Here is a 24,999-nt window from a genome sequence, read left to right on the forward strand (position 1 = left end):
TTCTTTTGCAATTTTGTGTGCCACATCCAGTATATTGAACCAAAGATTAGGGAACCCCTAGTGGTGGACTTTTAAGGCACGTACACTGAGTAAAAAAATATGTACAGTGTAAAAAATGTTATTAAATGTAAATATCATAAAAACATATGACAAGGAATGCATAAACAATGTAATCAACAGTACATATACAGTACAATAATCTCTGATACTTATGCACCCTACGCGTTTCGGAGCGCCTACGACTCCTTCTTCAGGGGTAGGTATAAAGCACAGGACAATTATGTTCAAAAAAGAGTAATGAATAGACATTCCATGGTGTTTGTAGTTAAAAACAATATGTTATATGTTTTTATAATATTTACATTTAATAAACTTTTACACTCTATATATTTGTGTACGTGCCTTAAAAGTCCACCACTAGGGGTTCCCTTATCTGTGATTTAACTGTACTTCTGTCTCGGCCTGATTTCATGGTTCTGACAGTTGCTTTGTGTTTGAGTTTTGGGGGGCCCTTCCTATTGTAATAGACTGCGCACACTTATGGCGGTTTCCTATTTATTGACTGATTTTGTCTCTAGAAACGCAGGGGAAGCCCCAGAAACAATACTTCTGTCTAAAGGCGATGGAGCTGCCATATATTCTATAGGTTTCTACTGGTCAGATCTTGTCTTAAATAAGACAGTAAATTTATCCAATAATCGTATTTTTCTTTTTTTTCTCCCCTGGAGTGTTTTGACAGTTTAGCTGCGAGACAATGTGATAATTACATCATTGCGGCATCATTTAACAACATGACAAATCAAACCTCGCTGTGCCGTATCCATGTGCATCTGTCATAGTACTGTCACTGCATGGCGGGAACAGATCGCGGGATTGTAATGTTACTAAATACCGCCAACACACAGAGTAGAGATGGAGAAGGAGACCACTGATCACACTACAAGCCCCAGCACCATTTATGTATGGAGGACTACTGAGCGGCATCTGTTCCTCTCACAATTCAGTAAACTGTTGAACATTACAAAGCCGTTATTGTAGCGCGCCTTTTCCTTTTTATTGCCCATTGCTTGTTATATGTGAATGTATTCCTCTCCTCGAAACCGACAAAGCCTGGCACCTCTCCTGGATTGAAATGGCTTACTTTGACTTTTACTGCACACTGTGAGCTTCTCAGAATGTGCCACAAGTCTGATAGAGCCTGTCCCATTTACCAGGAAAGGGTAAGCTCTCCTACTTGTGCTCAATGTGCTAGTCAGAGTGATGTACACCATATTGCCAAAAGTTTTGGGATGTCTGCCTCCCAGTCTTAGTCCGTAGGGTTCAATATTGAGTTGGCCCACCCTTTACAGCTATAACAGCTTCAGCTCTTCTGAGAAGGCCGTCCACAAGGTTTAGGAGTGTGTCTTTTTGGAATGTTTGACCATTTTTCTAGAAGCCGATTTGTGAGATCAGGCACTGATGTTGGACCGAGAAGGCCTGGATCGCAGTCTCTGCTCTAATTCATTCCAAAGGTGTTCTATGGGGTTGAGGTCAGGACTCTGTGCAGACCAGTCAAGTTCCTCTACTCCAAACTCGCTCATCCATGTCTTTATGGATCTTGCTTTGTGCACTGGTGCGCAGTCATGTTGGAACAGGAAGGGGCCATCCCCAAACTGTTCCAACAAAGTTGGGAGCACGAAATTGTCCAAAATGTCTTGGTATGCTGACGCCTTAAGATTTCCGTTCACTGGAACTAAGGGGCCAAGCCCAACCCCTGAAAAACAACCCCGCACCATAATCCCCCCTCCCCCCCATCACTAAATCATTTGGACCAGTGCACAAAGCAAGGTCCATAAACACATGGATGAGAGAGTTTGGGGTGGAGGCTGTTGACTGGCCTGCACAGAGTCCTGACTTCCTCCTGTCAGAGAAGCCCAGGCAATTGCCCCTTTTGTCTCCTTATAAATCCGGCCCCAGTGAGGAGCCATATTCAGTCACCTCAGGTGCACAGGTGTTTTGTGCAGGGGCAAAAAAAATTTCCCCCAAGATATATTTAAAAAAAAACAAAGTACGTATTTTAGAATGTAATTTTTTTTTATATATAATTTTTTTATATATATTTTGTATAGGGGGGCATTTTGTCTTGGGGCCCAGGGCAATTGCCCCTTTTGCCCCCTTATAAATCCAGCTTTTGCGAAGGTTGTCTTCGGTCACTCGGGATGCACAGGTGTTTTGTGCAGGACATGCAGGCAGCCTTGTTAGAATCAATGACAGGCAGCTAGTGGCATAGACCTGTACTGACCTCCACGTGCATCTTGGAGCGCACATCCGCGGGGGTCCGATGCACGGATCAGGACGCAGACAAATCAATACGCCCGAATGAAGGAGGCCATAATGAACACAGAGCTGTATAAATTTGTCTTTTGTCTTTGCCTGGAGTTCTGTTTTCAAGTACTCAATATACAAACTCACAAACCGATTGCTGTGATGATTTGGCTATTTGTGTTCCCCTCCTGTTATTTGTACCCAGAGGACAATACAAGCACAGAATATCCAGCTGGCTGCTGTTTTTGTTGTTCTCATTGTTCAGCACCAGAATCTTTCTTCTCTTCATGATGAAGGATTTTCATGCAATTCCAACTAAGAAAACTCCCCAGCAAAGCAAAATGTTCGGCAATCAAATTTCACTCTGAGGTCTGAGCCAGTGACTACAGAGTGTTCATATTGCAAGCTGAAGCCCAAAAAGTCCTGCAGGGAGGGTATGGGAGCTACAAAATCATAAAACCCCTGGAAAAGCATCACACAGATTGCCGGTGTATAAGCCGAACAGGGGTGCAACCTGGCGATAAAGCAGTAGAGTTTGGAGGCACTGTGGGCGATAACCGCCATAGTCAAGGGATAGAATTCCTAACTCTCTTAAAGGGGTTGTAAAGGTTTGTTTTTTATTTTCTAAATAGGTTCCTTTAAGCTAGTGCATTGTTGGTTCACTTACCTTTTCCTTCGATTTCCCTTCTAAATGTTTTTTTTCTTCGTCTGAATTTCTCACTTCCTGTTTCTCAGTAAACTTCACACCATCATCCGAGCGGTGTTTAGTCAGCCAGAACAGCTTACTGAGGAGGAACAGGAAGTGAGAAATTCAGACAAAGAATTTAGAAGGGAAATCGCAGGAAGATGTAAGTGAACCAACAATGCACTAGCTTAAAGGAACCTATTTACAAAATAAAAAACAAACCTTTACAACCCCTTTAAATGGCAGAACCATCAATTCTAATGACTGGGTATGATCGACTTCTTGCAATAGACTGAATATACTGTAAAGCCTCGTACACACGATCGGATTGTTGGCCAACAAAACCGTGGACTTTTGTCCGAAGGGCGTTGGCCCAAACTTGTCTTGCATACACACGGCAAACAACTGTTGGCCAACAATCACGAATGTAGTGACGTGCCACGAGTTTTTTCAGCTCTTTAGCGACACCCTTTGGGCTCCTTCTGCTAATTTTGTGTTAGTAGAAGTTTGGTGAGTGTTGATTTGCGCTTTTCTTTTCGCGCTTTTCATTTTGTGCTTTTCAGTTTGTTTCTGAAAAGCTGTTCGTCAACCAGCCATGTTGCAGAATCGGAGGAGATAACATGTTATTTATCATTGGCCTTGGAGTTATTGCTTTGACCCAAGTCCAGTCTAGGAACAGGAGGGGGAGGATTTCTTGGACCAAAAATTGGTTGCTTTATTAATCGTGACCAATTATGTCATATGCCTTTACTGTGGGAGCTCCAGGAGAATAATCTGGATGATTTTTGGAATTATCTCTGGATGATGGACCCCTGCTTTCATCAACTCTTGGCATTGTTGACCCTCTATGTTAAGAAGCAGGACACATGCATGAGGCTTTTATTTTATTTTTTTGGTTGAATGATAATGATTTGAGTTGTTATATGTTCTATATTTTTGGATGCATAGAATGCACTTTTCGTTTTAGTTCTTTTAGTTCTATTGGCAGATAGCATGTCTAATTTTATTTGTTTTCTTTTTTTAATGCACAATAAAAAAAATTGTGGGGAATAATACTTGGCTATGTGTTTTACTTCAAATGACAGTTTGGGAGTCGGCAGTTACATTTAAAAAAATACAATGTAAAATTGACAAGGGACACCAACATAGTTGTATCTTGGATCTTAAAAACTATAGGATAATGTGTTGTGGTAACTTGCTAAAAAAAAAAAAAAATGATTCTTGATATCACTAGAAAAAAAAAGCCTTTGAAAATGTGTTTGCAATAACTCCATCAGTATCACCAGCAAAGCAGCTTCATTATTATCCCATTAAAGAAGAGAATTGTGCGCTGCATTTGGAGATTTCATCATTTGCTACGTCATGAATTGTAATTTTAATTTACGAAGGCTAGTTTACAAGACCAGACGTTTCTGGCTCGTCCTTACTTCCGAGCATGCGTGTTTGCACTTTGGTCTTTTGTCTGACGGACTTGTGTACACACGCTTGGAAAATCCGACAACAGACATTTGTCTGCAGAAAATTTTAAAACCTTCTATCCAACATTTGTCTGCGGAAAATCCGACAACAATTGTCCGATGGAGCATACAAACGGTTGGATTTTCTGCCAACAGCCTGTCATCACACAATTCCCATCGGAAAGTCAGATCGTGTGTACGAGGCTTAAGACTAGTAACACTAATGCCGCGTACACACGACCGGACTTTACGGGCAGAAAAGGTCAGACAGAATCATTCCATCGGATATTCCGATCGTGTGTGGGGCTTCATCTGACTATTTTCTTCAAAAATTCAGACGGACCTTGAAATAGAACATGTTTCAAATCTGTCAGACGGAATCAATTTCTATTGGGAAAACCGTTCGTCTGTATGCAAGTCCAACGGACCAAATATGACGCAAGGGCAGCTATTGGCTACTGGCTATTGAACTTCCTTTTCTAGTCCCGTCATACATCATCACGTTCAAAACGAATGGACTTTGATCCGTTCATGTGTGGGCAAATCTGTTCGTTTGGAAGTCCGTCGTAACTCCGTCTGACATTTTCTGCCGGAAAGTCCGGTCGTGTGTACACAGCATGATATTGAATATAACTGATCATTAATGGTCCAGCTAATTAGCCCCGGTTCACATCAGATGCCATCCGAAAAGCATAGATTTGCATGCAAAAAAAAAAAAAAACATTATTTCCAATGAAGGCTTGACTATGACTATGCAGTGCGAATTTGATCCAGTTCAAAAAAGGGTCTTGTGCGAGTTTAGTGTGGTGCGGTGCAAATTTCAACTCCATAGACTTCTAGGGTACCGGATTGGAATCGCAGTCCGATGTTCACATCACTGCCAATCTTTTTTATTTATTTTTTTATAGAAAATAAAATTGCAGATGTGACCACTCCCTTCACAAATTTGCACTAAATTCGCAATGGAAAACACATGCTAAGCCGAATTCGCATAGCGCTATAAAAAAAATTGCATTGCAAATTCGCACTGTGTACCACTTTAAATGTGCACCCAATTCGCACTGCATCAGTGTGGACCGACGCTAAAGAGTAACTCTACTTATGTTGAGAAAAAACATTCCCCTCTGGTTAATCTATGTACACTGCAAGAATATTAACAAACTTTGCTTCAGATTCCTACATTTTATTATTCTGAGGGAATATCTGTTTGTTTATCTGTGCCCATGTGTAAAGTGAATCTAATGGGAGTGGTTTCATAATTATCAATCAGCTGCTGTACCTCCTGGGCTCTAATGAGGAAAATGGCAGGGTCTGCCTCCCTTTAGACGTGATTTCCTTTTGAGAGTATTTCATCGAAAATGACACTTTTGTTGCAGGGGATGCTCAAAATCTGGCTTGTATCTTAGTGCAGACCACTGGGAAAATCAGTGAGCCAATCACACAGGCAGGAAATTACAACATCTGTGTACATAACTCCTCCAGGTTAGGTTGCCATATTGCATTTTAGAGAAAATGACCACGCTGCAGATTGAAAAGGAAAGGTCATTTTTTAATAACATTCAATTGCAATATGATTTGTGTCACAATTGTATACACTATATTATTTTTATTTTTTTTATTTCCCAGGAAAGTGGAGTTACCCTTTAAAGGACCACTAACACAAAAATGTTAAATTCTTATATGCCTTAATTATAGGTGTTTATAATATTAGTTGTAAAAGCAGAAGGGTCTTTTTCTTAATGCATTCTTCTGTGTGTAGCAGCCCCCCTAATACTTACCTGAGCCCCGTCTCTATCCAGTGATGTTGCATGAGAGACTCGGCTGTCCGGTGTCCAGACAAAATAGGCAACTTTGCAAAAAATCGAACCACGTCACTTACGCTTTCTTTAAACCATTGGTAATTGCTGATTTGGACACAACACTGGCTACCGAATACAGTCCAGAACAGGAAGATTTTGCTGTTTTCACAGCACAGCGGCTAACAAGGACCAACTTGTCAGCGACTCGGAGGCAGCCATTTTCTTGGTTAGTTTCGGAGCGGCTTAACAATCTCTGTTCATAATATCATGCACCAGACTCTATTCGGTTGCCGATGTTCTGACAAAATGTCGAACCAGAATTTGCAACCCACGTCACTTCCATTTTCTTAAAACCATCATGAATTGCAGATTTTATTTTCACAAATTGCTGTTTGGACACAACACCGATGTCCTGACAAAATAGGCAACTCGGCAGAAAATCGAACCACGTCACTTCCACTTCCTTTAAACCATCATTACATTTTTCAGAACACTGGGGACTCTCCCTCCTCATTGGCTGAGACAGCAGCAGACACCGCTGTCTCCCGCTACTATCAATCAATGTCAGTGAGGCCAATGAGGAGAGGGGGGGGGCAGGGCCGAGCTGCATCTCTCTGTTTGAATGGACACATAGAGCAGCAGGACGGCTCGGGTGCCCCCATCGCAAACTGCACTCAGCAGGAGAAAGGGTCAGGAGCGCTGGGCGAGGGACCTGAGAAGAGGAGGATCCGGGCTGCTTTGTGCAAAACCACTGCACAGAGAGGTAAGTATGACATGTTTGTTATTATTTTAAATGAGGGGTGTCAAACGCAATATCATTACGGGCCACATAAGCAGTATGGTTGCCCTCAAAGGGCTGGTTGTATCTGGGGTACGCTACAAGCACAGTACAAAGTTCAGGATTATGCTATGTACAAAGTGTGCAGAGTTCAAGAGTATATTATGTACAGAGTGCAGGATTAAGGGGTGCCCTGTGTGCAGAGTTCAGGAGTGTGTTTGATACAGAGTGCAGGGTTTAAGGGTGCACTATGTACAGAGTGCAGGGTTTAAGGGTGCACTATGTACAAGGTGCGAGGTTTAGGGGTGTACTATGTAGAGTGCAGAGTTCAGGAGTGTGTTTGATACAGAGTGCAGGGTTTAAGGGTGCGCTATGTACAGAGTGCAAGGTTTAAGGGTGCACTATGTACAAGGTGCAGGGTTTAGGGGTGCGCTATGTAGAGTGCAGAGTTCAGGAGTGTGTTTGATACAGAGTGCAAGGTTTAAGGGTGCACTAAGTACAGAGTGCAAGGTTTAAGGGTGCACTAAGTACAGAGTGCAAGGTTTTTTTTGGCAGATGAGACATTTGATCCTGTCTCTGTCAAAAAACAGCTTCTATCTTGCCGTTTGTGTTTTTCTTTTTTTTTTTTCTGTGTACACAATTCAGTGCGTGTGCCATGTCATATGCACTCTAACTCCTTCCTGGAATCTTACCAGACAACAGAGATGAGGTCACTTTTGTGCACATGAACAGGAGTTACATCATCAGAGGCAGCCCTATGGCTGAAGAGGACAGTGGGGGATCAAGAAGTAGCAGCAAAGGAGATTGGCAGTAGCCACACCGAACAGAGCAGCAACTGCCAGCATAGATTGGTCAGCGCTGGAGGAGGGCACGCTTGCAAGGTAAATGCTCCATAATGTACATGTATGCTGTTCATACAAGCACATTATGGCACGAGCTCGCCCACATGTCTTAATATTATCCTTGTATTGTTCTCCAAAGCTACATTCAGATCAAGCTGTGCAGCAAAAATGACAGCGACAGGAGTTGGCACAAGCTATAATACTGCCGGTGGGCGTCGAAACAGATGATGTATTAATTCATTTAAAATAGAGATTAAAACCCTGTGAATAAAAGGTGACCTCTCTGACATTGCAAAGATCCTTATTTCCTAAATTGTTGCCTTCTATAGAACTACATACTGTATATATACACTATATATATATATATATATATATATATATATATATATATATATACTGTATATATTGGTTGAACAAAGTTGTGTCTTTCAAGTTCAACCTCCACAATTCCTGCAGCTTTGGTCGAGGGATTAAAAAAAGGGTGGGGGGGGGGGGGGGGTTTAGTTGCACACATTTGCAAATATATGTGGAAGCTGTACTGCCTCGTCAAGGCCCCTCTGTGTAGTATGGTTCCTAACTCTACCATCATGTAGTATGTAGCAATGGATAAATTAAGGGCAGGTATGCCTGGAGGTATCCCATTTCTCTTTAGCTAGTATGCATCGCATACTAGCTCATTATGAAATACTTACTTGTTTTGTTCTAAAACAATGCCCTGGATCGGCATCAGCCCGAGTACAGTGCAGACATATTCTACCGAAGTTACTTCTGGGTTCGCGGCTCCGGCGCTGTGATTGGCCCGGAACCGCGATGACATCACTCCCGCACATGCGGGGCGGGTGCCGCCGGTAACGGCACAGCTACTGAAGAAAAGGCACGAGCGGATATAGGGAATATCTCCTAAACAGTGCAAGTTTAGGAGATGTTCATGGTACCTACAGGTAAGCCTTATTATAGGCTTACAGTACCTGTAGGTAAAAGTGGTAGTAAAGGATTTAAAATCACTTTAACTACTTATCTACCAATATATGTTTTTGATGGCGAAGTGGTGGGCGGTTATTTCTGTAGTGCCATTAATAGGCAACACTGCAGAAATCATGTGGCGGCCAGAGAACCGAGCAGTCATTGGATGGCTCAGTTTATAGACACAGTGTTCAGAGCCGATCTGAGTGGCTCTGTACCATGTGATTGCTGTGATGATCAATCACAGTGATCACAGATATAATTAGTGCAGCATTTACATCTAAAAGACTTCTCCTTCCTCTTACAATGGAGGAAGAAGGAACTAATGTTCTAAATCAGAGGTGTCAAATGCAATATCATTAGGGGCCACATTAGCAGTATGGTTGCCCTCAAAGGGCTGGTTGTATCTGGGGTACGCTACAAACACAGTACAGAGTTCAGGATTATGCTATGTACAAAGTGCAGAGTTCAGGAGTTAGTTATGTACAGAGTGCAGGGTTAAGGGGTGCCCTGTGTACAGAGTGCAGAATTCAGAAGTGTGTTTGATACAGAGTGCAGGGTTTAAGGATGCACTATGTACAGGGTGCAGGGTTTAGGGGTGCACTATGTAGAGTGCAGAGTTCAGGAGTTTGTTTGATACAGAGTGTAGGGCTTAAGGGTACACTAAGTACAGAGTGCAAGGTTTAAGGGTCACTATGTACAGAGTTCAGGGATACCGCACTGTCGGCGGCTCTCTCTACTACCCATGTATTTCCCTCTGTTATACCTCCATCTGTAGGTGGCTCTGCCTCACCTTGTATGGAGATTGTTCTGGCTCTCACATTCTGGAGAGCTGTCCTTGCTATACCCGCTATGAGGGATCAGTTACATTCAGAAGCCACTGAAAACAAAGCTGTCCCTTGTAAACACAGAAGACTTCTCTGTGTACAAGTGACAGCGGGGAGTGGGAGCGAAGGGAGAGAGCCAGAGATGGCGGAGTGGAATTCCGTCATGTTTTGGCTGCAAAACTGGGCAGGAGGGCCACATGACAAGGCCTGGCAGGCCGGATTTGGCCTGCGGGCCTTGTATTTGACATTTATGTTCTAGATCAGGGATATGCAATTAGCGGACATCCAGCTGTTGCAAAACTACAAATCCCATCATGCCTCTGTCTCTGGGTGTCATGCTTATGGCTGGCAGATTCTTGCTATGCCTCATGGGAGTTGTAGTTCTGCAATGGCTGGAAGTCCACTAATTGCATATCCCTGTTCTAGATCATCGCCCGCAGATTCATGTAGATTGGGGATTGATTGTGGGATTGTTTGTTTACCCTTTCACCTCCCCATACCTCCCTTTACATCTGATTTACATCCAGTACATAACAAAATGACATTCAGAAAACAAAAGTACATTTGTTAGGTGGAGGTGGCATAGGCTTCTCCACAGAGAAGGTTTTTTTTTGGGACAGAATAGGCGATAAACTGGACTGGTTGGGGTAAGGAGTTCCAGGGGATTGGGGGCTCAGTAGAAGTCCAGAAAAAGAGCATGGCAGGAGGTAACAAGGGAGTTAGAGAGTAGGAGGTCTTCTTGGGAGGAATGAAGAGAACAATTTGGCTGGTAGTTTGGAACAAGGTACTTATGTAGCTGGGGGCCAAACTGTGGATAGCTTTGTAAGTTGTTAATATTTTAAATTGAATTTGTTGGGTGAGAGGAAGTCAATGGAGGGATTGGCGGATGATGGACTGAAGGAGAGATGTATGCCTATGTAAAGGTAATCCAATGAGGAGGGAGTGTGACATCATGGCAAGAGTATGATGCAACTCATTGGTGTTTGAATTATATAAGGGGTGGTTTTTGGTTGCACAATTTTATTTCATTTTCCTAACGAACACTTTTGCTCTGAAACATACAGTGGATATAAAAAGTCTACACACCCCCGTTAAAATGTCAGGTTTCTGAACTTTTTCCACCTATAATGTGACTTATAAACTGTACAACTCAGTTGAACAACAACCTGAAACCTTTTAGGTGGAGGGAAGTAAAACTAAAATAATATGGTTGCATAAGCTTTTACAGCACTCAGTCTTCAGCCATCTTCAGTCATCAGCATGGCACATCCTGACTTGGCAATATTTGCCCACTCTTCTTTGCAAAAACACTCCAAATCTGCCAGATTGTGAGGGCATCTCCTGTGCACAGCCCTCTTCCAATCACCCCACAGATTTTCAATCGGATTCAGGTCTGGGCCCCCGCTGGCCCATTCCAAAACTTTAGTCTTCTTCTGGTGAAGCCATTCCTTTGTGGATTTGGACATATGCTTTGGTTCATTGTTATAGATTAAGTTCCTCTTCATGTTCAGCTTTCTAGCAAGGTTTTGTGCCAATATTGACTGGTATTTGGAACTGTTCATCATTCCCTCCACCTTGACTAAGGCCCAGGCTCCAGCTGAAGAAAAACAGCCCCAAAAGCATGATGCTGCCACCACCGTGTTTCACGGTGGTTATGGTGTTTTTTTGGTGATGTGTAGTATTGTTTCTACGCCAAACATTTATTTTGGAACTATGGCCAAAAAGTTCAACCTTGGTTTGATCAGACCATAACACATGTTCTCACATGCTTTTGGGAGACTTCAGATGTGTTTTTGCAAAATTTAGTCGGACTTGGATGTTTTTCTTCATAAAAAAAGGCATTCATCTTGCCAATCTACCCCATAGTCCAGACATATGAAGAATATGGGAGATTGTTGTCACCTGTACCACACAGCCAGTACTTGCCAGATATTCCTGCAGCTCCTTTAATATTTCTGTAGGCCTCTTGGCAGCCTCCCCGACCAGTTTTCTTCTCGTCTTTTCATAAATTTTGGAGGGACATCCAGTTCTTGGTAATGTCCCTGTTGTGCCATATTTTCTCCACTTGATGATGACGACTGTCTTCATTGTGTTCCATGGTATATCTAATGCCTTGGAAATTCTTTTGTACCCTTCTCCTGACTGATACCTTTCAACAAGAAGATCCCTCTGATGCTTTGGAAGCTCTCTGTGGACCATGGCTTTTGCTGTAGCATGAGACTAAGGAAATGACAGGAAAGACCTACTAGAACAGCTGAACTTTATTTGGGGTTAATCAGAGGCACCTTAAATGATGGCAGGTGTGTACTGAGTTTGAATGTGCTTAATTCTGAACACAGCTACATCCCCAGTTATAAGAGGGCGTGCACACTTATGCAACCACATTATTATTATTTTTTTATTTTATTTTTACTCCCCCCCACAAAGATTTCAGGTTGTTTTTCTATTCAGAGCCGCACTCGATTTTGCACTCTCCAGTTTTAGTAAATTAACCCCAAAGATTAATGCTAACATATTTTTACACAAAATGCGACGCGCTGATTGGAGCACACAACATCAGCGACACTAGATTGCCTCCACCTCATGATCACAAGATGGAAAAAATTATTTCATAATGGGCTGCTTACCGAGTTTGTTCCTAGAATCTGGAGGTTTGGCTTTTCTGATTCCAAGAGTTTGGCCACCATCTTGAGAAAGCTCTCCACGAACAGGTTGATGCTCTGACAGTGACAGGCCATCAGGAGCTGGTCCAGGGCCTCCATGGCAATGCAGACATAGCTAAAAGAAGAAGATGAGGATGAATCATTATTAAAGAGGAACTGCAGTCTGCTCACATAATTTGTAATAAAAAAAACATCTTTGCCATTCTGAAGCTTCCCTCCAATCACTTTGCATATTATTTTATATATACAGTGAGGGGAAAAAAGTATTTGATCCCCTGCTGATTCTGTACATTTGCCCACTGACAAAGAAAGGATCAGTCTATAATTTTAATGGTAGGTTTATTTTAACAGTGAGAGACAGAATAACAACAAAAACATGCAGAAAAACGCATTTCTAAGAAGTTATGAATTGATTTGCATTTTAATGAGTGAAATAAGTATTTGATCCCCTATCAATCAGCAAGATTTCTGACTTTCGGGTGTCTTCTATACAGGTAAGGAGTTGATATTAGGAGCACTTAAGGCCGGGTTTACACTGGTGTGACAAACGCTCCGACATTGGGAGCTCATGTCGCAATACATGTGAAAATCAATGTTTCCCTATGGGAGCTGTCTTGACTGGTCTGACACATGTTGGTCCGACTCTGAAAATGCTCCCTCCACTACTTTGGTCCGACTTTGATCCTACTTCAGCCCTATGTCGACACGACGTTCTCTCCCGATGTAATCCCGTGTGCGCGGTGTGCAACGACTTATATAGGCATGGGGCGTGGTCACCGGGTGGTGTCATCCGGTGACCCGGCCCCCTTATGACGTCACCGCCCCATCATGCCTCGGGCGGTGATGCCATAAAGGGCGGGGTCACCGAATGACATCACACAGTGACCACGACCCATGCCTATATAAGTCGTTGTGTACAACGCAGACGGCATTACATCAGGAGAGAGTGTCTTGTCGACATCGGAAGAAGAGTAGAGGAAAGAAGATGACGGAGAAGACCGGGCCACCGCTAGCAAAGGAGCGGACAAAAGAGCAGAAGACACCGGAGCCTGGGAGAAGAACCGGAGAGCGCGGAGAGGAGGCCGGAGAGAGCGGAGAAGTCAGAAGAGACCCCCCCTCAAGTCGGAAGAGACCCCCGGAGCTGCCTAATAAATTACTTTAAAAATCGGTGTAGTGTGGTTTTTTATTGACACTTTTTTTCCCCAGGTGAATGGGTAGGGGTCATGACGTCACTTCCCGTTTACTCGGCTGTCAATGGCGCCGGTTTTAAAAATATATACGTATTCAGAATCGACGTTTTCGGCGATCTGAATACATTGAAGTGTAAAGGAGGGGTGGGGGGGTCTTTTAGACCCCCGATCCCTCCATAAAGAGTACCTGTCACCACCTATTACTGTCACAAGGGATGTTTACATTCCTTGTGACAGCAATAGAAGTGATCAAATTTATTTATTTATTTTTTTAAACAATTTAGTAATTTTAAAATAAATAAAATAAAAAAAAAAAAAAAAATTTTTTTTTTAAAGCGCCCGCCATCCCCGCGAGCTCGCGAAGCAAAGAAAACGCATACGGAAGTCGCGCCCGCGTATGTAAGCGGTGTTCAAATCACACATGTGAGGTATCGCCGCGATCGTCAGAGCGAGAGCAATAATTCTAGCACTAGACCTCCTCTGTAACGCTAACCTGGTAACCGGAAATTCTTTTTAAAGCGTCGCCTATTGAGATTTTTAGGTACCGTACTTTGTCATCAATCCACAAGTGCGTGCAATTATAAAGTGTGACATGTTTGGTATCTATTTACTCGGCGTAACATTATCTTTCACATTACGCAAAAAAATTGGGCTAATTTTACTGTTTTGTTTTTTTATTATTCATGAAAGTGTCCCCTTTCCCAAAAAGTTGCGTTTAAAACACCGCTGCGCAAATACCGTGTGACAAAAAATATTGCAACAATCGCCGTTTTATTCTCTAGAGTCTCTGCTAAAAAAATATATATAACGTTTGGGGGTTCCAAGTAATTTTCTAGCAAAAAATATGGATTTTAACTTGTAAACACCAAATGCCAAAAATAGGCTTAGTCATGAATGGGTTAAGGTATTTACTGGCTAAAAAAAAAGTTTTACTATCCAAAGTTAAAACAAGGGCAGAAGATTTAATAGATGGAAAGTTGAAAAAAAATGACCGCTTTAAGACAAAGGAACACATAGCTGCCAGGATTTTAAAATGACTTCCCAAAAGACAGGGAGAGATTTATCAATTCTGTAGCACAGCAAGACAATGCTAAAAAGGCCATAGGATAGATTATAGGAGAGATTTATTGTAATTAGGGAACTTTATTCATTAAATTCTAAAGTAGCACAGAAAAAAAAAATCACCCCCCTGACCAAATCCTCATTGTGTGTCTGTTTGTTGCTGACCTTTTCAACTGCAGCGAACCCTTAAAATAACTTTTAGGAATCAGGAAAGCCCTGCTAATATAAACTATATCTACAGCTTATGGAACATTGACATCATATACTAAACTATAATATACTAAACGCTCAGAGCTACTCTATAGAACAAAATTACTCTCATTAATAATATTGAAAGGAAACAGATAATAATGGTCAGAAAAGAAATGCAGACAGTGGAAATGATTAGTGTTCCCCACATTGTTGGTCAGTGGGAAAGTGTCCCCCCAGATTGGTGATCAGTGGGAGAAGAACCACCTTAAATTGGTGACATTTGATACAGGGGTCCATTACATTGCATTACATATCCCTCACACTGGTGGGAACAATGCTCCTTGCTTTGGTGGCCAGTCAACTTACATTGGGGATCATTACAACAGGGGCCTCATTACATTGGTGGTCAGTGGGAAGAATGCTCCTTACAGTGGAGGTCAGTGAGAAGAATGTCCCTTATATTGGTGATCATTTGGAAGAAAACACCTCACATTGGTGGTCAGTGGGAAAGCGTCCCCTCAGATTGGGGGTCAGTGGGAGAAGAACAACCTTAAATTGGTGGCATTGGATACAGAAGCCCATTACATTGGTGGTCAGTAGAAAGAATACCCCTTACACTGGTAGTCAGTGGGAAAAATGCTCCTTGCTTTGGTGGTCAGTTGGAGAAGAGTCACCTTACATTGGGGATAATTACAACAGGGACCTCATTACATTGGTGGTTAGTAGGAAGAATGCTCCGTACATTGAAGGTCAGTGAGAAGAATGTCCCTTCCATTGGTGATCATTTGGAAGATCACACCTTACAGTGGTGGTCAGTGGGAAAAATGCTTCTTACATTGGTGACTATTGGGAAGAATGCGCCTTATATTCATTTTTTACAATGCTCATTACATTACTCATCAGTGGGAAGAATGATGATTACATTGGTGGTCAGTGGGAAGAATAAAGCCGCGTACACACGGGCGGACTGTCTGGCCAACTAAGTCCGTCAGACAATCCGACGGACAGTCAGTCCTACTTTTGAATGAACGGACTTGACCACACACGATGAACAGACAGTCCGTTGAAAGCTTGCGCGATGACGTGTACAGCACGTACGACGGGACTAGAAATAGGACGTCCAATACTCAGCAATGCAACCTTCCGCCGTGTAAATCCTTTCTGAGCATGCGCCATACTTAGTCCGTCCAACTAGCCTACTCACGAGCGGACTGTCCGCTGAAACCAAAGTTGGACTGACAATATTACGGAAATTCCGAAAGACTTAGTCCGCCAGACTGTCCGCTGAAAAAGTCCACTGAAGCCCACACACGAGTGGACTGTCCGCTGAAATGTGTTTCGGCGGACTAAGTTGGACGGACAGTCCTCTCGTGTGTACGCGGCTTAATCCTAACAAAGGTTGTCAGTAGATAGAATGTTTTTACATTAGTGGTCAGTGGAAATAATGCTTTTTGCCTTAGTGGTCCATGGAGATAATGCTTATTATGTTTTTGGTTAGTTTGGTAGAATGTCCACTAACTACATTAGTGAACCGTGGGAAGCATGTCCCTTATATTGGCGGTCAGTGTGAAGAATACCCCCTCACACAGGGGAGTAACTATAGGGGGTGCAGCAGTCGCGACTGCAACCGGGCCCTGTGATGCAGGGGGCCCATGCAGCCCCCTCTACATATGGCTGGCAGCAGCATAGGCAGCTAAGGGTACCAGTGCACCATGCACACGGGTGGCTGGAGGTGGAGGGTGACTAGCAGAGCTCCATGCTCGACTATCGCACTGGCTGCTCTTTAGTTGTGCATTCCCTGCGAGACCTGTGTCCTCGGCCGGCTCCTCAGAGTACCCCTCTCCTGCTCCATGCATTGCCGCTCAGTCCGATGTCTGCAACTTCATCTGCCCTGGAGAAAAGGACCTCATCTCTTCTGGGGACGGGGACCCCATCCTGCCTAGGGACAGTCCCCCAATGGGGCACCTAAAAATAAAAAAAAATAAATAAAAAAAAACTACTGATACCAGTGGTGGAACTACAGGGCTCACAAAGGTCATACCTGTGACCACGCCCTGGAGTTCCACCGCCGGGCTCGGAGGGAAGGGCCCTGGCTGGGGTTCAGGGGGGCCCTTCATGGTTTCTTGCATTGGGGCCTTGGAGGTTCTAGTTACGGCACTGCCCTCACATATTGCTGAAAAAGGTCATTGTCAGTGGTCACCTATCTAAAAGGAAGAAATTGCTAATTTCTGGAGGAAACCCCGGTTGAGAAAGGCTGGACTACAGTGAAATTCTGTTTTATCCACAGTAGTAATTCTGACAGAGACTTGTGCAAATGTCTCAATTGACTGCCTAGAATTATGGGAGCAGGGGTAACAAATACACTGTCTCAAAGACTTTACTAACTGATTTACATTCAATTCTGTCACTAATTTGTTTGATGTCCCTCGGGGTGTACCTGTAGCAACACATTTTTTCACTTTTGGATACGTGAGGAAATGGTGAAAACCCATCATTATTTCCTCTTGTTGCCAACTGTGGAGTTGTGAACTACAGAACACCCCCCCCCCCCCCCCGCCCCCCTCTATGTTACAGAGATGAGTACAAGAGGAGGTGTTCTGAAGTCCTAACACTCTTGTCCAAGGATGACCCCGCACCTGCTCCTTAGATACAGTACAGCGAATGAGCATTGTCACCCTAGGATGGGAAAGGCGTTACTGGCAGGTAAAATTAAAAGTAAAAAAGCCTAGGGGAAAAAAATGCAGATAACTCATCTAAGAACTGGTAAGCTGCAATATATTATATTATTTAGAAATGAATGGACCGCCTTAACACGCTGCATTGGGCCGCACAGGTATGAAGGGCCCCAAGACCCCATAGCCTACTATTGCTGAACATCAGATGTCGGGCTGTGCCTGGAGTTGCTGAAGGCTGCATTCCTTTCCAGTTCAATTCAGAATAGAGAGCTTGGCGCATGGGGGTGAGATGTTGTTGGGGAGCTGCCAAAGAAAATAACTGCAACATATTGTTGCTTGTGCCAAATTGCATTGACTGCCACTGTTGGTTACCAGTTACTACCTTGAATTCAATCAGGAATACATTTAGCCAGGCTGCAGAGAATGTTAGCAGGCCTTACAACCTACTATAAAACAGTTGGCAAAACTGATGTATGAAGTCCTGTGGGTTCTTATTAAGGCCGTGTGAAGTGCATTACTGGGAGCCTAATTTATAGGGCATGAATGGGTACTAAAATGAGATTGAACTATGCATATGTCCGTTCCTAAACCTATAAAAAAAATGGAAAACACCTCACCAAAACCACGGGTGACAGTATGGTGAAAGCTCTGAGGGATAATACATATCTAGAGAGACTGCAGGAACTTCATATGTAAAGTCTCAAGAAAAGAAGGAGGGGGGGCATGATTAAATCCTTTATAAAAGACGTGGGGGGCGCTTATTTAGGATGATTAAAAAATGTGCTTACCACGTGGACTGGCAGTGGAGAAAATGGATAGAATTCTGGGGTGCATCACTAGGAGGATCACCAGCAGAAAGAAGGAGGTCCTGATAACTCTATATAAATGTTTAATATCACTAAAGGGATCACCAGCAGGAGGAAGGAGGTCCTGATTCCTCTATATACAGTATCTCACAAAATTTTCTTCTATCTTTTATGTGACAACACTGAAGAAATGACACTTTGCTACAATGTAAAGTAGTGAGTGTACAGCTTGTATAACAGTGTAAATTTGCTGTCCCCTCAAAATAACTCAACACACAGCCATTAATGTCTAAGGCCGCGTACACACGCGCGGACTGTTCGCCCAACTTTGTCCGTCAAACAGTTTCGGCAAACAGTCCGCTCAAACTTAGCATGGACGGACATGGCCACACACGACGGACGAACAGTTTGCTGAAACCGTGCGCGATGACGTGAACGGCACGTACGACGGGACGAAAAATACGACGTCCTATACACTGCATTATAACTTTCGGCGTGAAAATCCTTTCTGAGCATGCGCGCAACTTTGTTTGACGAACAAGCCTACACACGAGCGGACTGTTCGCTGAAACAAGGTTTCAGCGGACAGTTTTTCGGAAATTCCGAAAAACCTTGTCCGTCAAACTGTCCGCTGAAACTGTCCGCTGAAAGCCCACACACGAGCGGACTGTCCGCCCAAACACTGTTCAGCGGACAAAGTTGGGCGAACAGTCCGCCCGTGTGTACGCGGCCTAAACCACTGTCAACAAAAGTGAGTACACCACTAAGTGAAAATGTCCAAATTGGGCCCAATTAGCCATTCTCCCTCCTCAATGTCATGTGACTCGTTAGTGTTACAAGGTCTCAGGTGTGCTAAATTTGGTTTTATCGCTCTCACTCTCTCATGCTGGTCACTGGAAGTTCAACATGGCCCCTCATGGCAAAGAACTCTCTGAGGATCTGAAAAAAAAGAATTGTTGCTCTACATAAAGATGGCCTAGGATATAAGAAGATTGCCAAGACCCTGAAACTGAGCTGCAGCACGGTGGCCGAGACCATATTGCGGTTTAACAGGACATGTTCACCTCAGAACAGGCCTCGCCATGGTCGACCAAAGAAGTTGAGTGCACGTGCTCAGCGTCATATCCAGAGGTTGTCTTTGGGAAATAGATGTATGAGTGCTGCCAGCATTGCTGCAGAGGTTGAAGGGGTGGGGGGTCAAATTGGTCTACATGGCTGTCCCAGAAGGAAGCCTCTTCTAAAGGTTATGCACAAGAAAGCCTGCAAACAGTTTGCTGAAGACAAGCAGACTAAGGACATGGATTACTGGAACCATGTCCTGTGGTCTGATGAGACCAAGATAAACTTATTTGGTTCAGATGGTGTCAAGCGTGTGTGGCGGCAACCAGGTGAGGAGTACATAGACAAGTGTATCTTGCCTACAGTCAAGCATGATGGTGGGAGTGTCATGGTCTGGGGCTGAATTAGTGCTGCCGGCACTGGGGAGCTACAGATCATTGAGGTAACCATGAATGCCAACATGTACTGTGACATACTGAAGCAGAGCATGATCCCCTCCCTTCAGAGACTGGGCCGCAGGGCAGTATTCCAACATGATAACAATCCCAAACACACCTCCAAGATGAACACGACCTTGCTTAACTAGCTGAGGGTAAAGGTGATGCAAGTCAAGCATGTCTCCAGACCTAAACCCTATTGAGCATCTGTTGGGCATCCTCAAACAGGAAGGTGGAGGAGCGCAAGGTTTCTAACATCCACCAGCTCTGTGATGTTGTCATGGAGGAGTGGAAGAGGACTTCGGTGGCAACCTGTGAAGCTCTGGTGAACTTCATGTCCAAGAGTGTTAAGGGAGTGCTAGAAAATAATGGTGGCCATACAACATATTGACACTTTGGGCCCAATTTGGACATTTTTACTTAGGGATGTACTCACTTTTGTCACCAGAGATTTAGACCTTAATGGCTGTGTGTTAAGCTATTTTGAGGGGACAGCAAATTTACACTGTTATACAAGCTGTACACTCACTACTTTACATTGTAGAAAAGTGTAATTTCTTCAGTGTTGTCACATGAAAATATATAATAAACTATTTAAAAAAAATGTGAGGGGTGTACTCACTTTTGGGAGATACCGTTGATCTCTATATCAGTAGAGAGATCTTCAGCAGGAAAAAGGAAGTCCTAATTCCTCTATATAGATCTTTATATTATTAGACAGATCACCAGCAGGAGGAAGGTGGTCCTGATTCCTCTATATAGATCTTTATATCACTAGAGGGATCTCCATCAGCGAGAACAAGGTCCTGGCTCCTCTATATATAGCTTTATATCACTAGAGGGATCACCAGCAGTAAGAAGGAGGTCCTGATTTCCCTATATAGATTTTTATATCACTAGAGGGGTCACCAGCAGGAGGAAGGAGGTCCTGATTTCCCTATATAGATTTTTATATCACTAGAGGGGTCAGCAGGAGGAAGGAAGTCCTGATTCCTCTATATAGATCTTCATAACAATAGAGGGATCTCCAGCAAGAGGAAGGAGGTCCTGATTCCTCTATATAGATCTTTAGTTATCACTAGAGGGGTCACCAACAGGAGCAAGGAGGTCCTGATTCCCCTACATAGACCTTTAGTTAGACCTCATGTAGAATACTATGTCCAGTTCTGAAACCCCCGCTTAACAAAGGATATGAATAAGACAGAATGAGTCCAGATTTCAGAGATGGGCAACAAAAATGGTGAAAGGTCCGAGGGATAAATTAATATGACGAGAGACCGCAAGGACTTTGTATGTAAGGCCCCTTTCACACGGGATGGAACAGTAATGATCCGCCCCGTGATGATCCGCTCGCTCAGCGGGGATTGCTCTGTTGTCCCCACTGAGCCGGCGGTGGACAGGGCGGTCTCTGCACACTGTGCAGGGACTGCCCTGTCAGCTCTCCGTTCTCCTTTATGGGGATCAGATGAGCACGGACCGTCTGTCCTTGTTTATCCGATCTGCTCTGCAGACGGATAGAAAAATAGGATTTTCCTGCGTCTGCAGAATCGGACAATTGCGGAGGCGGACGATAACGGGTGTCTGCGGATGTTCATCCGCAGACACCCGCTATCCCATAGGGATGCATGTATGTCCGTATTTAATCCGCAAACGGATGGATGAAATACGGACATACCGTCCGCATGTGTGAAAGGGGCCTAAGGTTTGAGAAAAGAAAGAAAAAGTAAGACAAGACTGAAATCTTTAAACACATAAAGGGAAATCTTTAAACACATAAAGGGTACTATGAATAAGGTTTAGGAGAACAATATTTTCAGTATGAAGCTGACATTAAGAACACAGGGACAAGATCTCAAACTAGCAGAAGGGAAGTCTAAAACTAACCTTAGAAAGTATTATTTTATCGAAAGAGGGAGTCTGTAAAAGTGAGGTCTATGCTCACATGAAAAGGTTAAAAAAATGGGAGGGGGGGGGGGCGGGAACTCAATAGACCATTTAGCCTTTTTTTTGCCATCACTCTTCTATGTTTCACTACACAATCTCATTAAACGATCTATATCTAAAACACATTTAAATGTTGAATACTAGGGCACTCTCATCCTCAGAAGCAATGTATGTAACCAGGTATTGATTGTTTTGTCACCAGTGAAATTATAAAACGCAATTAAAATGCATTTGTGGGTCATAGAAAGCTTACAGAATGCACAAAAATCAATTTTTGACAATTTTAGCAAATACATTCTTTCCCAAAGCAAAGCACATTGCCTGCATTTGTTAAAAGAATAGATTTAATTTATAAAAAAAATATATATATAAATGTGAAATACAGCTTAAACCATGTTATCTTCCTACAATACAAAATTGCTAAAAATATCACTTTGTATTGTACTTATAGTGCCTTGAAAAATAATTCATACCCCTTGAAATTTCCCACATTTTGTCATGTTACAACCAAAAACTTATTTTATTGGGATTTTATGTGATAGACCAACACAAAAGTGGCACATAATTCTGAAGTGGAAGGAAAATGATAAATGGTTTTCAAACATTTTTACAAATAAATATCTGAAAAGTGTGGCGTGAATTTGTATTCAGCCCCCTTTACTCTGATACCCCCTAACTAAAATCTAGTGGAAACAATTGCCTTCTTAGTAAAAATAGTAAATAGAATCCACCTGTGTGTAATTTAATCTCAGTATAAATAGAGCTGCTTGGTGAAGCTCTCAGGGATGTGTTATGCCGCGTACACACGATCCGGCGGACCAGGGTCCTTTGGACAATTTGCCCGTGTGTGGGCTAGTCTGCCGGACATTTTGAAATGAACGGACTTGCCCACACACGGAGTAAAGTCCGTTAATTTTGAACGTGGCTCCAAAAAGAAAAACCACAGGTTTTTAACCCCTCTGGCGGTAATCCCGAGTCTGGCTCGGGGTGGAATTTCAGTACCATAAGCAGTAACACCGAGCCAGACTCGGGATCGCATTGCAGGATACAGGGAAAGTTACTTACCTTATCCCCTGGATCCTGCGATGTCCTCCCCGCTGTGTGTGCGAGCCGTCCTCCGCTCGATTCACACAGTGACCGACTGCCGATGAGCTCCGTTCCCTGCGACGTTACGATGCACGGGAGCGGAGATCGGCGCCAAATTAAAAAAAGTAAAAACACACAATACACATACAGATTACAGTACTGTATAAAAAAAATGACACACCCCCTTTGTCCCTAGTGGTCTGTGCAGTGCCCTGCATGTAGTTTTATATTATAAATACTGTTTTTTCTGCCTGGAATTTGGAGATTGTCCATAGCCACCAAAAAGTGTCCCTTTATGTCAAAAGTGGTTATAGTCCATCTAGAAAACAGTGATAATAAATTATAATCACTTGCAGAATTGAGGGAAATTCGTCATCAAACACTAAATCTAATGACAGCGACAATTCTGCAACTGAGCAAGTTTCAGTGTTTTTGATTTGATTACATTATTGAATATTTTTTATTATTATTATATTATTATTTGTTATTATTATTTATAGTTATTTATTATATTATAATTTATGATTTTGTGTTTCAAACTACTATCATACCCGGGATGAGTTATTCCTAAGAATTTCAGGCCTACAATATAAAACGGCAAATTTCCATGCAAAATAATGGTACCGCTTTCAGCACCTAAAATCAGAAATAATCATACTGCCAGGGAGGTTAAAGTGCTTTATTAGACAGCTCCGGGGGTCTTCTTCCGTCTTCATGGGGTCTTCTTGCCGGGCTCCTCTGCTATCTTCTGCTCTTTTGCTAGCTCTTTTACTAGCAGAGGAGCCCGGCTTTCTCCTTCGTCGCCACCGCCGCCGTCCAGGGGTTTTCTTCCGACTTCGGGGGTCTTATTCCAACTTCGGGGGTCTTGCCCACTCTTCGGTTCTTCTTGCCGGGCCTCCGCTTTCTTCTTCCTTCTTCTTAACTAGCGTTGGCCCAGTCTTGTCGCTGTCGCCGCCGCCGTCTTCTTATTCTTCTTTCCGATGTTGACATGATGCTCTCTCCAGCCTTAATGGGACGCATTGTGTGGCGACTTATATATGGATAAGGGGCGGGGTCATCGGGTGATGTCGCATGGTGACCCCACCTCTTATGATGTCTCAGCCCCAGGGAATGCTGGGACTGTGACATAATAAGGGGCGGGGTCACCATGTGACATCACATGGTGACCCCGCCCCTTATCCCTATATAAGTCGCCAGACAACGCGTCCCTGTCATTAAGGCTGGAGAGAGAGCATCATGTTACCATTGGAAGGAAGAAGAAGAAGAGGAGAAGAAGAAGAAGAAGACGGCGGCAGCGACAAGACCAGACCAGCGCTAGTTAAAGAGCTGGAAGTAGAAAGCAGAGGCCCGGCAAGAAGAACCGAAGAGCGGGACAAGGCCGCCGAAGTCGGAAGAAGACCCACGGACGGCGGCGGCGACGAAGGAGAAAGTCGAGCTGCTCCGCTAGTAAAAGAGCTAGCAAAAGAGCAGAAGCCCAGCGAGAAGACCCCATGAAGACGGAAGAAGACCCCCGCAGCTGTCTAATAAAGTACTTTAAAAACCTGTGTTGTGTTTTTTTTTTTATGTACACTTTTTTCTCAGGTGAATGGGTAGGGGTACATCGTACCCCATACTCATTCACATAGGGTAGGGGGCCAGAATCTGGGGGCCCCCTTATTAAAGGGGGCTCCCGGATTCTGATAAGCCCCCCGCCCGCAGACCCCAACAACCAATGGCCAGGGTTGTCGGGAAGAGGCCCTTGTCCTCATCAAGATGGCCCCCCCTTTCCCAAAGCACCCCCCCATGTTGAGGGCACACGGTCTGGTACGGCTCAGGAGGGGGGCGCTCACTCGTCCCCACCCCCTTTCCTGACCGGCGGGGCTGCATGCTCGGATAAGGGTCTGCTATGGACTTTGGGGGGGGGGAACCCCCACGCAGTTTTTTCAGCATAGGGGTTCCCCTTTAAATCCATACCAGGTGACGGGGCTATCGAGGTGTCAATCTCATCGATGGAGGCGGCGACATTGACTTCCTTCACTAGTTCCATCTACCTGGAGCCATGTTCAAAATGAACGGACTTTACGCAGTCCCCCGCCATAGTCCGCCGGAAAAGTCCGGTCGTGTGTGTGCAGGTCCGCTCGTTCGGCAAGTCCAGTGGGTTGTCCTAGTCTGATCGCGTGTACGTGGCATTAGAAAACCTCAGTGAACAAACAGCATCATGCGAAAGTGAAGGAACACACCAGACCGGTCA

General features: G+C 43.7%; 1 protein-coding gene across 3 annotated transcripts in view; it reads right to left on the reverse strand.

Moving 5' to 3' along the window:
- Nucleotides 1-24,999, reverse strand: part of EFR3B (EFR3 homolog B) — a 385,565-nt gene that overhangs the window by 86,179 nt on the left and 274,387 nt on the right. For all 3 annotated transcript variants that reach the window (XM_077489234.1, XM_077489235.1, XM_077489236.1), the window contains one exon: nucleotides 12,283-12,433. In XM_077489234.1, the coding sequence (XP_077345360.1) occupies nucleotides 12,283-12,433 (151 nt within the window). The remainder of the gene's footprint in view (nucleotides 1-12,282; nucleotides 12,434-24,999) is intronic.

Source organism: Lithobates pipiens, unplaced genomic scaffold (genome assembly GCF_037356315.1).
Source record: "Lithobates pipiens isolate NorthernLeopardFrog02 unplaced genomic scaffold, aLitPip1_a1.2 Scaffold_18, whole genome shotgun sequence".
Classification (NCBI taxonomy): domain Eukaryota; kingdom Metazoa; phylum Chordata; class Amphibia; order Anura; family Ranidae; genus Lithobates; species Lithobates pipiens.